This window comes from Petromyzon marinus, chromosome 9, assembly GCF_048934315.1.
Source record: "Petromyzon marinus isolate PM22_M1 ecotype Great Lakes invasive population chromosome 9, UKy_Petmar_22M1.pri1.0, whole genome shotgun sequence".
In the NCBI taxonomy this organism is placed as follows: Eukaryota; Metazoa; Chordata; class Hyperoartia; order Petromyzontiformes; family Petromyzontidae; genus Petromyzon; species Petromyzon marinus.
In genome coordinates this window covers 16,913,216-16,931,632 of record NC_133675.1, presented here as the reverse complement: position 1 = coordinate 16,931,632, position 18,417 = coordinate 16,913,216, and the positions used below count along the sequence as shown (strand labels likewise).

Sequence of the window (18,417 nt, the reverse complement as noted above, 5' to 3'; positions counted from 1 at the left end):
CTATCCTGACACTAGCTCTCCTTAATAATTCAGTACATTTGGTATTTGCGCCATTATTATAGCACACGGCTATCACGGAGGTACTATGTTCCACAGATGCTTATAGTCTGCTAGGAGGGAGCGGTGTTGTTATTCGTAACCCCAATTGAGTAATTCATTGGTAATATTTTAAATTTCGCAAATTTTTACCATTAATACAACTGCAGTAATAACCAGGGCGGCCCGCCTGAATTCAACCGCGAACCTCTGCAACGATCCGCGAACGCGCTACCGCCGGGGCCCCCACCTATCGACGAGGTGTGACCCGTTGAGGTACAAACACAACGAGGGGTGGCGTGCTCAGCTCAAGTAGTTGTCTGCGCGTGGCTGCAGGTACTCGTTCCAGGACGAGGAGGATATGTTCATGGTGGTGGACCTCCTGCTGGGCGGTGACCTCCGCTACCACCTGCAGCAGAGCACGCGCTTTCAGGAGGAGGCGGTGCGTCTCTACTTGTGCGAGCTCTCTCTGGCGCTTGACTACCTGCAGCAGCGCCACATCATCCACAGGTGGGTCTGGCGCCCCCGACCCAGCTGGTCACGAGCCCTCCATGTAACAATGCCGCGCTTGGTGGAATTCAACGTAAAGCAGCGGTCAGGCTGATTGGTGATCCAGCACTCACCGATTCACTCCAGTCACTCGCTCACCGGTGGTCAGTTGGCCTCCTTCCACTCTTATATTGCTACTACTGTGGTTTCTGGGTCGCCACTGAAAAATAGCTTCTTAGCTCAATGAGCCTTACCTGAAAGCAATTGACAGACGACCGTTCCCATAAATCTCATTCACCCAACTACTCATTCGCTCATTTCTCGACTCGCTCGCTCATTTCCTTACTCACTCACTCACCCAACCACTCACTACATGACAGGTCATGAAACAAATTTTTCTGCAAATCTGCTTTTTGGAATTTCCTCCCATCATCTCTTTTCGCTAGCTCTTTTGATAACCTTGCTCAATTCAAGAAATGCCTTGACTATTATCTATTACAACTTTGATCGTGCTGTTTGTTGTTGGCTACTTGTAATTTTAGGACTTGGGATGTGTGCTCAGAAACGGTGTGTTAAACAACAAAAATAGCAGTGCTCACAGGGACTTAAATCAATTTGTTTAAAGTTGTTCGAGTGAAATATGAAACTACGATATTGTAGCCACGGCAACGTTTCTGTGTTTTAGCATGGTACACCATTACTCTCCATGTCTTCATTCGGCACCTCATCTCGCGCATCGTTCGCACAATGTGTGAGCATGGTGTGTTAAAATAGATGTGTTGGGAAGCCACCTGCTGTGAGGTCTGTCCGATATCACACATCACACGTGGCACGACGGGAACTCGATTATTTTTTATTGGGAGCCATCATTGAAAATATTATTGACGACAAAAAGGCTCTTGTGTTCATCCCCATGGGTAAAACGAAGTGAGGCTTTAAAACCGTCTCTGAGCTGTAACAGCAGAGTGGGATGGGATCTCCTTGTGTCGCGCAACAAAGCATTGCTTATACGCGTACGGTGCACCAAACTCAATCACAGGAGCACCGCTACTTAGGTTCGCTGTGTCACGGGGTTCACGGTGAGTTATTGTCAGCTGTCGAGAAATCATTCATTCAGTGCAAGGTTCACTGTGGGATCTGTCTCATGCTCTCACGGTGATGTTAAAAAATCTCTCATTTTTGGGGCATAGAAGCTGTTATGTAATGCACAGGGAATGTAGCAATATCATGACCAGCCACTCTGTCAGCATTGTAGAGATGTCACTTGCATTGCCTTATTAAGCTGTAAGGATGTCGCATTGATGTCACTCAAGTGAAATAATTATGACGCGCCTGAACTGAGTCTGTGTTCTCATGAACAAGTTTTAAAACTTGTATCAGACAGCCCAGGACACAGCATTGATGCAGGATAAGAACTATATTTTTATATGCATGTTCCTTTGACTAGAGTGGAACGTGTTTAATATACACCATGCATACAAATGTTCTGCTATATTCTTTCAGAAAACTTGGGTGAGTGTAAAAATTCCAGTGATGGAATCACAATTTTTTAAGATGAGGAAAATTATTTATTCAGTACGTAAATACAACACAACATATAAAAACAATTCACAATGCCAATAAAACCTACGGAACACCGAGGGCAAAACAAAAAAGAGAAAAATGTTTGGAAATCAATTACCAGACAATAAAGCAGCGTTAAACCCTGGCACACACAAATGGGACGTAATCGCCATCAGTCGAAAAACAGATCAAGTTCAAGGAGAAAATCCATTTTCATGACCGAAAGAAAGCCAGTCTAGTTCACCGTCCACCCACCCACCCCGACCACACCACGGTACCAGCACATTCCCGAACAGTCTCAGTGGAACCGTGAAAAATGTAGCGGCGGCAGGGCCTGCAGAGACACCCCCTCGGCGTGATGACGCGGCTGGCCACTGGAAGGGAGTAATTCCGGCTGGGCCCGGGCAAGTCCCCCCCCTCCACCACCACCACCCCCCACGCCAGCATGACGTGCTGGCGCTGTCACTGAGCGCTGTCATGCACAGCCGCAGCGATGACGGCGGCGCTCGGCTCGGTGACGTGGGCCACTGTTCACGCACAGAACCAGCTGACCGCAACATTATTTTATTTTATCAAGGATGGAATGCACAGCAGAGTGGAAAATTCAATACAATCTCTTGAAAGTTGTAATTGGAACCGATTTTTCAATTTATATATCACCACAATCAATAACTGGCATACAGATTTAGGAGATGAGCTGTTCCCCGGTAATCTTTGATCGATGGATCAATGCATTATTACACCACTTTTTACAGCTACCGCGATACCAGAGAAGACTGCACAGATTTCGTTTATCTGGGTGACGTCTGGGCCAGCGCAGGGAATTCAATCAGAGTTCATTTTGTTGCGGTGTAGTGATTGATAGCTGGGAAGACACCGAGACACGTAGCTACCCCCCTAGCAGTGTTTGTAATGATTCTCCACACGATTCGATGAATTGTTACGACACTGAATGTGATTCGATTTAAATATAAATTATTGTTTTAAATTGTGGTGGACGTAGCAGCCTTTCGTGGCTGAAGGGTTCATGTGGACGTGTTACATTGAATGGGTTCTTACAAATTGTGATGCAAGTGGACCAACTGATTATTATTAATAGGTCGGAGTAACCTTGATAAGAAGGGTACCCAGTTCAGAGATACTTAAATAAGTGTAACACGAGAGGCATGCAGGCAGAGAAACAGTAGGAGGGTGAGTACTGTTAAACAAATATAAGAAACTAGTGCAGAGTGGAGCTAAAAGCCAGTTGGCCTAACCAGATTTAAATGTATACTTGTGGAGAGACTGGTGAGTGCTGTAAAGAGGTCTGTGTAATATGGAAATATGAATTGTGATAATATAGACGAGGTATGGCATGGCCAATGAAGGTTATCCTGGATGTGTGATTGCCCATATAAGCAATTCCAGTCAAAACCATGGTCGAATCCATGGTCGAATCCATTATGAGTCCATGCTCGAACCCTTTCTCGAACCCCATGCTGAAAAACGATGCTCAAGTTCAAATAAACGCTCGACCCCAAGCTTAAACCTGTGCTTGTCCCCGTGAGGCGACGGCTGGGAATGAGAAGGCGCTGGGCTGGTAGCACAAAGAGGCGGGGGTGGCAGGAGAAGGGTGGTGGAGCGCGGCGGGAGTTGCACAGAGAGTGTTGGAGGAGGGACAAACGGGGACATAGGGGGACTTACCTGGACACGCACACACACACAGGACTGAGACTTGCTTAATAATTGTTCAAGTTTATTTTTTAAGTTGTTAAATAGCGAGAATAAATGCGATGCCGTTCGTCTGCGATGATTCTCAGCCGTGGTGATTTCACAAGTGCTGTGAGCCTAAGAAAGTACAGTCGATGAATCGATGAATGTATGCATTGTTACACCCCTAAAAGCGTTGATTTTGCAAGGTCGTACTATCCTGTTGTCGATGATCTTGGCCCACTGGAGGTCACTCTCAGTTTTACTGCACTAAAGATTCCATGGACTAAGAGCAGAGCTCCTTTAATAGTCACTCCTTCCCATGCAGTGCATCTCCCACTGTGATTAGAGGGTGAATTATGGAGACTACATACTGTTTACAGTATATGTGAAGCATGGAAGAGTAGGCCAAGTACCCTCTAGAGTGAGCTCTCTCGAGCTCTGAGTGAGATTCTGCAGGGCTGCAGATTTATCCACAGATATATAACAAAGTAAAAATCAGTGGCATACACATTTTGAACAACTTATATATATCAAACTACTTAAATTAATGATGACCAATACGCATCATTAAGCGGTAGTGTGCACCGAATGGGAAATACAAATATGATTGCTTGTTTCAAATTATTAATTCATTACCAATACCTTCGAGTCATTTTAGCAAACGGTCAATTAATGTTGTGTATTTTCTGGTCAGAGACCAGGAACATTCATCGAGTAATAGAAGTGAATATGCTGAATGAAAATCATCATGGTATGTGAAACATTAGTATTTTAAATCTGTGTTTATGATTGTTGTTTTTTTTTTACAGGGATATCAAACCGGACAATATTCTTCTTGATGAACATGGTAAGATGCCCTTGGACCTGTTTGCATATATATTGCACTCTGCATTAGACACTTCCCGCTGAGCTTCTGAAAACCCATTCCAAGTGGCAGGAAATTGGTTTCTACAAAGCAACTTTGTAACGTTGTTCTCGCTCCCATTTTTTTCATCTTACAAAAAATATACATGGCAGTAGAGAACACATGGAACGCTTGTTATCAATTACGATACATTTCATGTACTCCCTCTCATTATAATGTACGTAACATGCTTTTATATAGTGTACTACTCATAAAGTTGTGGCACTTTAGAATATATACTCTTTGGTTCTTTCGGTAAAGTCACGTAGGTATAAAATAAAATAAATCACGACCTTTCGGGCACAACACAGGCGTCCGTCATCAGGTGGGAAAACAATTTAGTCTGACCAATAGGAAGATCATTCAAGGATTGCTTCAGCTTGTCATTTGCCTCCAACTGACCAGAGGCAAGTAAGATCCGAGGTCATGTCAGATCCCACGACATCATTTTCTATCACTTGTCCCTAGGTTCAGCATCTGCGAGAGTTCGCCGCCAGCAAAGGCGTGAAAATAATTAACATAATTTTGTTTTAAACAAGGGGTTTAGGAAATGGACATTATTACATTGCAGAATTGTGAGAGATGTGGGAGGCCTTCATCCAGCAGTGGATTGGCCATGGCTGATGACAGTGATGACGATCCTGTGGATTTCCCGAGCAATAGAGCTGCCACCTGCAGTCTAAATGATTTAGCAGCACAGTGTTTCCCTGTCGTCGTCGCTACATCCAACAATCCCCACCCCACTGGGCATGCTCCACAAAGGTAATTATGAATGAATATAAATTATTAAACATTGTCAAATTAAAGTTTTCTCCATATTTGTCCAATTATTGTCATTTATCACAACCGCTTTAAACCAATCAAACCTCAGAAGCGGCACCAGGTGACACGTGTACTGAACCGCACCGTTGTAATTGTAATATTTTGTTTAAAAGTAAATTCTTGCACCTGTTGTATTATTCATTCGAGACGTGAGAGCTGTGAAGAACAGTGCCGATAACAATCCCCCTTCTCGCCAGGCCCCCCTGGGAACTCGAGTGAATATTAATGTATTCGCGGAGCCTGCCACAGGTCGACCCATCTGAATGCTGCCTTGCTTCGAGATGTAAAGCAGTCATTAAAATTTCATAGATATAATCCAATTCATATACAGTGTTGCATTTGCCTTGCTGGAGTCAATACTATTGCAGCAAGCACATTATTATACTGTACTGTATGTATATTTATACTGTACACGTTAATGGCCTAATGGGGTTCGGCAGAAACCCGAGACCGATTTGGTGGTCGTGTTTGTGTACTGATGTCAAACGCTAATCCAAATTAAGGGCCGCACTCTTGCAGTGCGACTGTGGTCACCCAGAACAGACCATGGCACGCATAACGTCTCAATAGGCGATTCACAAACAAGAAGGGGGCATCACAGTGATACACTCCGCTACTCCTGACGCAATTATCCGGCACCAGCCAACACCAGCCATAGTGACACATTATAAAGTTTGAACGAAAACATAGGAGGGGAAGCCGTTGTATTATTCATTCGAGACGTGGCGGTGGTGGTGGCGGTGATGGTGTTTTATGCATGCTAAAGCACACCGCCCACCGCCCAGATATACAGGCATACAAAAGCGCAACCATACATAAACACGATTTGATCTTTTCACTGGGCAATTGTTAAGAGGCCTGTTTGGCATTATCACTCTGGTCCCATCGGTGGGCTTTGAGCTTCCAAGGCAGCGACTCTCTAAGACCCTGGGGCCCGGACCTTTTCCACTCCACATAGGTTAATCCCTCAGGGTGTGCGGCGGATGACGACACATCAGTGGCAGACTTATTCCCTGCTTCTGCAGCTCTGGCTGAGAGTTGGGGCACTGAAGAAGAAATCATAAGCTGCTGTGGTGGGGAGGCAGAAGTCGTCAATTCACTGCCTGTTGGTAGGAATGTGGAAAATATTGGCAGATCCACTTCGTGTTTTTAATTCAAACAACCAGCGCAGCTACCCTGCACACAGCGCAGTGGTCCATAGTGGGTCGGCGATATGGCGCAGCCAGGGTATAGAGCAGGGGTAAAATATTATTAAAGCATTGTATTTCTATTTTGACAAAGAAACCTTCACGTTAATATGTTTACAAATTTCAATTGTGCAGCAAACACCTGGGACTGTCGGTTCCATTGGCACCCATTGATCATCTTATTTTTGTTCATACAGCTGTTGTGGATGTAGAGCTACTACTGTGATTATACACTGATGTGGTTGAGCCAGGTGATTGCGTCAAAGGGTGCCCAATCCCTGTGATGATGCCTCCCCCTACATATTTGGGAATCAGGAATTGAGCCGCTATATGTCCCATGGTCCGGTCGCGGTGACCACAGTCACGCCGACCAATTAGCCACGGTTATACATTCGTCAGAATGCTAACATGCACGTTGGTAAGGCCCACTGTGGTAACCAGGAGTTCCACATTTATAGAAGGGAAGAGTCATAGCAAGGTAACACGTAGTATAGCCACCTCGTGCAGTAGTAGTTCTATTATTATTAGAAGTCTTAAATGGATGTAGCGGTTCACATCGCCGGTACTCAGAGAAATTATTTGATCGAGCATTGCTTTGCACTGCTTCGTTTGTATTGTCTCATACGATCTGTTTATGTAATACATAAATAGTGTTCCATTCAGCATGAATATAACATGTATATAGTCAGAGCGAACCGTAAACGCTATATTCTTAAATGCAGGGATTGCGCTGTGTACTCGGAGCTTAAGACGGGGCTGGCACTTGCAGTGTGGGGTGAGGGTGTGTTCAGGTGGCCCCCCAAACAACAGCTCTACTGCCCCCCCCCTAATCCGAGAGTAGCTGGAGCCAGGTTTGGTGTAAGTTCCACGTTAATCAAAGAAGCGATGCGTCATGTAATGCTGCATTGACACCGTTTTCTTGCAGGGCATGCACACATTACAGACTTCAACATTGCCACTGTGGTGAAGGAAGGCGAGCAGGCGTCCTCCATGGCTGGCACAAAGCCCTACATGGGTGAGACGGCACTGCCTTCCCATCCCAAGAGACACACACACCGCTCGCATGTACACAGACAAACAGACACGGCTCGCATGTATACAGATACACACTGCTCGCATGTACACAGACACACAGACACCGCTCGCATTTGCACAGGGGCATGTCTAGGCTGCTCACGATATTGGATGTGGTTGCCAGTACATATAAATAAAAAAGTGGTGCATTAGTCTGCATTTTATGCTGTGTTTATGAAAAGTGCATCAATCATTCAAGTCGACGTCTTTTTTTTTACACTGACTAAATAATTTCACCTACGACTCATTTAACATAGATTTCATAGGTGATATTTACGTGTAAAAATTTTGAAGAAAATTTGATTTTCTTAGAGCTCCGAGGCTGATCCATCACTTGTGTGTGTAATGGGTGTTCAAACTGTTGTTTACAGCGTGTAAGTCAAATTCTTAAATTTACCAGTGACTTCAGCTTCTCAAGTACTGCTGGTTTATGTGCAACATATGCTCAAAGCCCTACATGACACACGGCTCATGATAACGCAGAATCGGACATGCCGTGGCGCAAGGCATGTCCCCCCCCAAATAAACAACTTACAAGGATGGATGACAGAGGAAGGGAAATTAAAATCAATTGCTGATCGTGTAGATAGATCAGTGGTTCGCAAGAGGTGGCGTGCCACCCCCACGGCATGGTTCCGGGTGCTGAGTGGCCGATCCAGTCCCCACTCCCACCTCCCGCACAGATACCCATCTTTTGGTAGGAATTTGCCAACCAACGAGTTGTTCATTTGTAAACAAACAGGCGAGGATACACACGAGCTCCCAGAAGCTGCTGCTGAAGCACGCTCTTTCAAAATAATCCTAAAATTATTTTTTGCGTGTCGCTCGACTACCGCTAATAATAATGATCATTAAGAAAACGTAATGACGTTGTACGTTTAGCTGAGCTGTTTGAGCCGATGGTGACGGAGCTGTGGTGTACTCTGCCGCCCCCCTCGCTTGGCGCCGACTCAGCTCCCGAGATGTTCCGCTCGTACGTGGAGGGCGCCCCGCGGTACTCGTCGGCCGTGGACTGGTGGTCGCTGGGCGTCACGGCGTACGAGCTGCTGCGGGGATGGGTGCGTAGTGCGGACGGCGTGCACGCTGCACACACGGCTTACTCGCAGCGGCCGAGGGAACGTTCGTTTGCTCCCCCTTGGCCGATCAGATGGCTTCGTAAAAATCCCCTGGGTGTTTTTACTTTGTTTATGTTTAAATGTAGGGAATGGCTTTTTTGGGTCACCTATTTTCATTCCGAAAATACAATTTTCAAACTTGTATTTGTTTTAGGAGATTTAAAGCTGTAATTCTAGAGTAAGATAGTCCTTGCGGATTTGTTGGGGTTGCATCTCTTTGGGGGACCTACATTTTTACCCAAATTAATATTTGATACAATATTTATTTAATGATTTTTTTTATTCCGCTCAAATAACATGGCTATCGTTTCTCATTGGCTGACAACAGAATCTGTTATAAAGACGCATTAAACAATAATCTACTGTCTTCCTTAGCATACAATACAACTAAACTATTCTTCAGCTAATCATTTTATACAGTGGCCAGTCAGACCAGAATAATTACTTCCTGGATACCCTTGGAAAGAGATGTTCCATGAGAGGATGTTCCCTGCGAAATACCTGAAAAAGGCAAGATACTGATTTTTGAGAGATTTGGCTTTTGAAACATTTTTCACAACGCAGTCTTTGAAAACGAACAATGCAAATATCACAATTGCGTGGCCCACTTAGCGAGGCTTTCCTGAAAAAATAAATCACGTTTCTTAACAGGATGCATTGTCATGAGGCACATGTTCACAGATTTTAGCGTATTGGGAAATGCTAATGTCGGTAACTAAAGATGAGAGGTGTGTGGTTGGCAAAGCGGGATACCACCACCACCACAACTCCTGCCCTTGGGATCCACACAAAATGACGGGTGAATGCAAGGCAGAGGGAGCCTTTGGCTATGCATGGTTTATAACAAACATCGTGAAGTCACCCGATTGTTATTGTAGGTATCTGCCCGGTCTGCACAGTACATGTTTAGATGGTGTTACTTAGCGCAACGTGAAGTAAGTATATCCCATTGTCTGATTACAGAAGTTACCGCTGAACATCTACATGTTACTATGATGCACACACACCACAACATGCTTCTCAGAGACCGTGTGTGAAGTTGTTGACACTTTTATTCAATTCGGTCAAGATGTTTTTAACAATGTGACAGGCAGCGGCATTAAACTTTCATGACATCCGCACATGGACAATGTAATAAATATAACCTTTTGAAGGGGGAACAAAATGTACATCAATACTTTAAAAGCTCACAGAGGCAGCGATAGGAGGGAAAAGCGTCTTTATGATTTTTACGTTATGAACCGTCTGTCCGCACGTCGTTGGCGAGCGCAGTGATGCAGAATTGAGCGACCGGTGTGCCGGCGTGTTGCTGCTACCGGTGTGCCGTACCGGCAACCTCACGGTATTCTGTCGGCAAACGTTTTCCCAGGTCCCTCTCGAGCGGCAATATGGGATTCCTTTAGAACGGGGGGGGGGGGGGGGGGGGGCGGGGGACGCGCTAGCGGTGCGGCGCCAAGAGCAGCAGCGCGACCTGGGCACCGGGGGGGTGGGGGGGGTGGGGTGTTGGGGTGACGGGGGACGCCCTGCGTCTTGGGGCGTGACGGGCGCCGAGTGAGGGCCGGGTGGGGACGCCCCCCCCCCCGCTTTATGTGGCAACACGGGGCCCGGCTGAGAGGGCCCACTGGTGGCTCAGGGACACGCGTGCTGCAGTGCCCACGTTGTCTGGGGAAATTGAGCACGAAGGCGTATATTGTGGAAACTGCACTATTTCTTGTTTATCACTTAATTGATCGTTTGAGTATTTTTACAAGGTGAAGGCCAGTTAAAAGGTTTTTAATGGCAATATAAATTTGTGGCAAGACTGTCAAATGCTTAAAATATATGGCCCATTAACTAAGCGTTGTATTATATTTGGACAATGAAGTGTTATCATAAAGTTTTGCTAAAAGAAGTCAATACCTTGTGTTCACTTGTCCCAGAGGCCATATGAGATTCATTCAAGTACCACTATAGATGAGATCCTGCAAATCCTGGACACCAAGTCTGTGCACTACTCTTCCTGCTGGTCGCAGGAGATGGCCAGTCTTCTGCGCAAGGTGAGCTGCTGCTGAGCGAGAGGAAGGCTGGACTGTGGCAAGACTGAGCAGGTGACTGAACGTGTAGCGCATGGGGGAATGCCTGGTTGCGGTATATGTGCAGCAGCATGATGTGTTGGCAAAATGCCATACAATTACGATAGTCCGGACTGCTGAAGCATCCTACCTCCATTCCTATCCATGTGCTGCATGCTCACTTTGTTGCAGATTCAGGAAATCGAAACTGCTTTCTTTGTACGATGACTTTGTGATTCGAATATGAAAAATAACGAGAAAACCCATTCCGGCACATCAGAAACCCATCACGACAGCACTGTACAGATGAGTCCCAGCGAGGACGAAGCCGGTGTACAGTTGGTGGAAGTCTGCAGACTCCTCTCCTTCCCCTCGCCCGCCCACCACCCCTAGGGTGCCGAGTCGTCCCGGAGTGGGGGGGTGCCGGGAGGTCTCGCCACACGCGGCAACCACAAACTTCCCAAGGGAAGGGGGGGGGGGAGGTGATCCCAAATTTCCAAACTTGTTAAAAAGGGCCTTATGTTCATCGTGATACAACATTCATTGTATTTTCTCTGGTAAATGTCGATGAAATAAATATTTTGAGGTCTCAAGAGGGGGGGGGGGGAGATCTCCTACATTATGCCCCCCCCCATTGCATCCACCATCCGTTATAATTTACCTCATGGGTTTGATGATGTCACAGGCTTTATAATGTCACAGCCGAATCATGTAACAATAATTAAAATATATTTACAATAAAAGTACGAGTCATGATAATAACAATAAGAGTACCTTTTATAAGCACAATCCCGTGGTAATAACGGTACTCCCACAATGAGAGAACCCGTGTCGCACCCTCCGATAGCTGCTGTAACACTCTCTCTTGTCATGGAACACTCGGAGCGCCGAGCAACATTATCTGCCATCCTTGGGAGTGTTGTCCCTGTTGTGCCGTTACCCGGGACGCGGTCCTGGAACGGACACTGGAGAGGCTTGTCACGTTTTGCTTTCTAAAAAAGCAAATCGCGCCCAGTGTGGTGTAAAGTAACCAGAGTGAAATTGAATTTCCAAACTGGGCCAAGAGCTTCTTTCGGTTCAATTCACGAGGCCGGTGAAGTGACCGCGACGTGCGAGCGGTGCGGTGTGGCGGGGTGTGGGGCGGTGTGGCGGGGTGTGGCCGGTTGTGGGGCGGTGTGGCAGGGTGCGTGCCAGGTCTGCGGTTTCCCCCAGCAGCCGGTGCCGTTTCCCGCATGCCGTGACGCTTCCTCGGCCACACCGTTCATAGTCGCGGCGGCTGCTGCAGGGGTCTGCATTGGTGGGCTACGTTGATATCGTTGTGTTGAGAGCTTTCTGTGTGCACTGTGTCGTCGAAGCTTTTCGTTTTCCGGCCTGCACGTTTCTGTTACGCGGAGTTTTCTCGCCATTTAAAGATTTGAATTAGTGGCGGTTAACGATGCCGTCTGTCGCAGCAGCGCCTGTGTCTATGCAGCTGGGCCCCATCTCCCTGTGGACAGCCAGTGCAACTCCATGAGACGCAAAGGCAAAGATCCACCGTATAGCCTTTAACAGGCTGTTGGGCCAAGTGCTGTTAACGAGCACCTATTTAGGCTGGTACGGTACACGAGGGGTGGGTGGCAAGCACCACGCCTGGCCATGTTTGTTTCCCCAGTGCTAATCTTTACACACTGCACTCGTCTAAGAGTGAGTCAGCCTAGGCCCAGGACCAGTTAAGATATTCGACACTGATGTTGACCCATGAGCAGGAATCAAACTCGTCTCGCCGGGTTCGTAGCACAGCGCACAAATTGCTACTCTACTGCTTGTGAGACACAAAAACTTGAACACAAACGATTATGGTCAAGTGTAAAACGGTTTCAAATCCACGTGACCCTTTCTTATACTTGGGCTTCTCTTCCACGTGTTATCGCGATGATACGAGACAGATAACGAGCTGGCCGGTGCCTACTCGCACGGCCGCCAGTCTGTCTACGTGAGCGGGGCTCCTCGCAGAGTGCCACTTTAGACGTTGGCCAGAAGGAGATTGCCACGCTGTGGAATATAAGTAGCATGTAATATCACAAAGTGGACAAATCTGAATGGGCAATTCTGTTACTTCAAACTTGTCTGGTTAACACGCCTGGCTATAACACGCCTGGTTAACTAACACGCCAGGCTAACACGCCCGGCTGACACGCCCGGTTGACACGCCCGGCTGACATGCCCGGCTAACACGGTTAACACGTTTAACACGCCTGGTTAACGCGCCCGGTTAACACGCCCGGTTAACGCGCCCGGTTAATGCGCCTGGTTAACGCGCACCTTCTAATGGGCACGCCGGACAATCCGGCATGTCCCTGCTCCATCTGCCGTGGTGCAGTTGCTGTGTCTGAAGCCCAAGAACCGCTGGGCGAGCCTCGCCCGGGTGCAGGGCTCGCCGCTGCTGGCCGACGTCAACTGGGAAGCCGTGCTCCAGAAGAAGGTGACACCCTCCTTCCTGCCAAATGTGAGTAGCCTGGTACATCTCCTCTGGTTTAAACGCATTCATTTGTGGCCCCATTGGGTTTTAGGCTGGACCTCTAAACATGTGGGTAAGGAAGTGTCTCACCAGCAAGATTATTCTCCAACCTTGGTGATTTCATATCCGGACGTTTCGACAGCCAATCCCGAGACCTCTCATTCCTCGGTGTGTCATCACAATGGAGACTGTGATGAATGGATATTGAACAGATTGTTAGCAATGGTTTACATTGCGGCTGTATTGTTTATATTTGTGTCCACGATGGTTGCAATTTACACTTCACATTTGGGGTTTAGATGGCATTTAAATGCTACTGCTTCTCTAAAAACTGCACAAAGCTGTGGGGATTAGCTTCGTGGGGATAAAGGAGGCGCATATTTTATTGTTTTATCTGAGAGAAGAGACAGTCACAGACAGAGGAGAAGAGCAAGCTGTTGAGTCTGGACAGGTGCTGGGATAGGTGAGGGCATTGAGCTTCTGCTTGAAGGTGAATCGTGCTTGGATGCTGCTGCACTGTGCAGCAGCGGGAGAGAGTTCTAGACGGTTGCCAGTCCTGGTTCTGGGTCCCATGAGCAGGTGAGTGGGCGTGCTCGTTAGGGCGTGGCGGCGGCTTGCCGTGGTCCGTGGAGTGAGCAGGGAGGAGAGGTATTGGACGTGGGGGAGACGTGTGTCATGAGCTTGGCCACTGCCCATGTGGAGCACAAACGCACAGATACAGCAAGGTAGTAACACGAAATGGCTCTTATTGATTTACTTACCATAATGTCGGATTGTTTTATACACGCTGCAAAGAAATGGAATAAGAAAATTCAATAGTATTGAGTGTATTGTGAAATTACATTGGCGTAATGGTTATTAAGGGTAATAATGCCGATAACAATAGTGGCTCAATGTCATTTCAAACCGACCCAATCCGTGAAGCAGCGGGGCGACTCACGCAGCTGAGCTCCCATCAGAGCACTAACGCCCGCGTTTGAGTTTCAGCCTCGTCACCGCACACAAAATACAAGCTGAGAAGGTGCAGCCTTCATCTTGGTCCAGCCGTGATGATTCAACTCTTGTGACACAGACTCCTTTCAGAGCATTAAAAGCAATGAGGCCACAGGGGTGTGGATCACGAGGCCCCTTGAAGGGACGTCAGAATTAGTTCTGTGATGCCATCTTCTGGGGGCGGCCGTTCTCCGCTGCAAGGTGGTACACTGCTCGCTGCGAGCACGACCGATGCAAATGTGTTTGTACCCTGACATGATGCCAATCGCACGTGGAGTATAACGAGCAAACACAGGTGTATAATAGTCTTTAATTAACGAGGCTTCTTTTGTTTTGATATGAATCATATTCGCGTGGATAAGAAACATGGACATAGACAGGGAAAATTGGAACAAAAGCTGAAAATGGCGCAAAGAAGCATTGAGAGAGTTACAATGAGAGATAAGAAGAGGAACACGAGGATTAGAGAATGTATACACAAGGCAGAGGCATCAACTTGACTGTGAGGAAAAGTAAGCAGTCTTGGGTCATCATCTCGCGCTGGAAGCGACGGTGGCCGGAGATCAAGAACAGAGGAGGCACCGCGCTGTAGATGACGTCTGTGGCCGAGACGGAACGATGAAATCGCCTTCTGCTGAGTAACTCGACGGATGGTTAACATCACGAGAGCGTGCGAGATGAGCGTTCATCCAGCAGTGGATGGATCGTGGCTGACAATGATTTTGTTTCATTCTCCCGGCTGTTGCTTGGACATGAGTTGTTCCCTTTATCTTGGCGTGGCCTGCTCAGAAAGGGCAGCTGAACTGCGACCCGACGTTCGAGCTGGAGGAGATGATCCTGGAGGCGAAGCCGCTGCACAAAAAGAAGAAGCGACTGGCGAAGAGCAAGATGCGCGAGGGCAGCAAGGAAAGCTCGCACTCGGTACGCTGCTCGGCCAGATGGCGGACGGTAGGAGGGCATGGGAGCAGCGCTAGGCACCCGACGCACGACGACGATGGGGTGTGAATGAAGGGATGATGGGGTGTGAATGAAGGGATGATGGGGTGTGAATGAATGGATGATGGAGTGTGAATGAAGGGATGATGGAGTGTGAATGAAGGGATGATGGGGTGTGAATGAAGGGATGATGGGGTGTGAATGAAGGGATGATGGAGTGTGAATGAAGGGATGATGGGGTGTGAATGAAGGGATGATGGAGTGTGAATGAAGGGATGATGGTGTGTGAATGAAGGGATGATGGGGTGTGAATGAAGGGATGATGGGGTGTGAATGAAGGGATGATGGAGTGTGAATGAAGGGATGATGGAGTGTGAATGAAGGGATGATGGAGTGTGAATGAAGGGATGATGGGGTGTGAATGAAGGGATGATGGGGTGTGAATGAAGGGATGATGGAGTGTGAATGAAGGGATGATGGAATGTGAATGAAGGGATGATGGGGTGTGAATGAAGGGATGATGGGGTGTGAATGAAGGGATGATGGAGTGTGAATGAAGGGATGATGGGGTGTGAATGAAGGGATGATGGAGTGTGAATGAAGGGATGATGGTGTGTGAATGAAGGGATGATGGGGTGTGAATGAAGGGATGATGGGGTGTGAATGAAGGGATGATGGAGTGTGAATGAAGGGATGATGGGGTGTGAATGAAGGGATGATGGAGTGTGAATGAAAGGATGATGGGGTGTGAATGAAGGGATGATGGAGTGTGAATGAAGGGATGATGGGGCGTGAATGAAGGGATGATGGGGTGTGAATGAAGGGATGATGGGGTGTGAATGAAGGGATGATGGGGTGTGAATGAAGGGATGATGGGGTGTGAATGAAGGGATGATGGGGCGTGAATGAAGGGATGATGGGGTGTGAATGAAGGGATGATGGGGTGTGAATGAATGGATGATGGAGTGTGAATGAAGGGATGATGGAGTGTGAATGAAGGGATGATGGGGTGTGAATGAAGGGATGATGGGGTGTGAATGAAGGGATGATGGAGTGTGAATGAAGGGATGATGGGGTGTGAATGAAGGGATGATGGAGTGTGAATGAAGGGATGATGGTGTGTGAATGAAGGGATGATGGGGTGTGAATGAAGGGATGATGGGGTGTGAATGAAGGGATGATGGAGTGTGAATGAAGGGATGATGGAGTGTGAATGAAGGGATGATGGAGTGTGAATGAAGGGATGATGGGGTGTGAATGAAGGGATGATGGGGTGTGAATGAAGGGATGATGGAGTGTGAATGAAGGGATGATGGAATGTGAATGAAGGGATGATGGGGTGTGAATGAAGGGATGATGGGGTGTGAATGAAGGGATGATGGAGTGTGAATGAAGGGATGATGGGGTGTGAATGAAGGGATGATGGAGTGTGAATGAAGGGATGATGGTGTGTGAATGAAGGGATGATGGGGTGTGAATGAAGGGATGATGGGGTGTGAATGAAGGGATGATGGAGTGTGAATGAAGGGATGATGGGGTGTGAATGAAGGGATGATGGAGTGTGAATGAAAGGATGATGGGGTGTGAATGAAGGGATGATGGAGTGTGAATGAAGGGATGATGGGGCGTGAATGAAGGGATGATGGGGTGTGAATGAAGGGATGATGGGGTGTGAATGAAGGGATGATGGGGTGTGAATGAAGGGATGATGGGGTGTGAATGAAGGGATGATGGGGCGTGAATGAAGGGATGATGGGGTGTGAATGAAGGGATGATGGGGTGTGAATGAAGGGATGATGGGGTGTGAATGAAGGGATGATGGGGTGTGAATGAAGGGATGATGGAGTGTGAATGAAGGGATGATGGAGTGTGAATGAAGGGATGATGGGGTGTGAATGAAGGGATGATGGGGTGTGAATGAAGGGATGATGGAGTGTGAATGAAGGGATGATGGGGTGTGAATGAAGGGATGATGGAGTGTGAATGAAGGGATGATGGTGTGTGAATGAAGGGATGATGGGGTGTGAATGAAGGGATGATGGGGTGTGAATGAAGGGATGATGGAGTGTGAATGAAGGGATGATGGGGTGTGAATGAAGGGATGATGGAGTGTGAATGAAGGGATGATGGGGTGTGAATGAAGGGATGATGGGGTGTGAATGAAGGGATGATGGGGTGTGAATGAAGGGATGATGGGGCGTGAATGAAGGGATGATGGGGTGTGAATGAAGGGATGATGGAGTGTGAATGAAGGGATGACGGGGCGTGAATGAAGGGATGATGGGGTGTGAATGAAGGGATGATGGGGTGTGAATGAAGGGATGATGGGGTGTGAATGAAGGGATGAGCCGTAGACATTACGTGTAGAGATATATGGAGGTGGGCGGCGAGTGGCATTACAAATGATTGGTGCCCCTACATGTCCTGCCCTTTTGACAGTCCACTGCTGGATGAGGACCTTCCGACGCCGTATGAGTCATGGGGGTCGTTTGACCATACTTGACCACACATTGACCAAACTTTGTCGTGGGAATAAAACTTGAGTTACCAGCTTCGTGACGCAGTGCACTAACCGCGTCACCGCTGCTCCCACTGCGTGTGGTGTCATACGCACCGCGAAGTTAGACGGACACAGAATTGGTACAAACAGAATAACTTTGGAGGTCACCATTTGGAGAATTTCAACGATTCACCCCTCTGCAGCCATTCAAAGAATCATGCCGGTTCGAGGTCACAATTGCGCTGCTCAGCAATGTGACTGACAGATCCCTGTGTTTAGTAAGCCAGAAAGATAGCCTTATTATGCTAGAGGCACGTGCACAATTCTCTCCGGTCGATGCGCACGACCGACGCGGTGCTTGTGTCACGATGCGTTCCACCCCCGCCGTGTCGCCCCCCTCAGCAGGAGAACGAGCACCTGCAGGAGTTCCTGGAGAACGTTCGCCAGGAGTTCATCGTCTTCAACAGGGACAAGTGAGCAGAAGGCACTTGCGCAAAGCCTACACACAACAGCGCACCCCACACAAGCGATCTCGGGACAGTGACACAGCACCGGCGG

At 47.7% G+C, this 18,417-nt stretch overlaps 1 protein-coding gene across 7 annotated transcripts in view; it reads left to right on the top strand.

Moving 5' to 3' along the window:
* The window catches only part of LOC116940431 (serine/threonine-protein kinase 32B-like), a 45,389-nt gene that overhangs the window by 23,502 nt on the left and 3,470 nt on the right, over window positions 1-18,417 (top strand). For 2 of the 7 annotated variants that reach the window (XM_032950255.2, XM_032950253.2), the window contains 8 exons: window positions 373-546; window positions 4,590-4,627; window positions 7,619-7,708; window positions 8,722-8,825; window positions 10,802-10,918; window positions 13,293-13,418; window positions 15,213-15,344; window positions 18,262-18,332. In XM_032950255.2, coding sequence (XP_032806146.2) covers window positions 373-546; window positions 4,590-4,627; window positions 7,619-7,708; window positions 8,722-8,825; window positions 10,802-10,918; window positions 13,293-13,418; window positions 15,213-15,344; window positions 18,262-18,332 — 852 coding nt within the window. Of the gene's footprint in view, window positions 1-372; window positions 547-4,589; window positions 4,628-7,618; window positions 7,709-8,721; window positions 8,826-10,801; window positions 10,970-13,292; window positions 13,419-15,212; window positions 15,345-18,261; window positions 18,337-18,417 lie in introns of those variants that run through there. The other 5 variants (XM_032950256.2, XM_032950254.2, XM_076065970.1 and 2 more) reach the window with 5 other exon arrangements.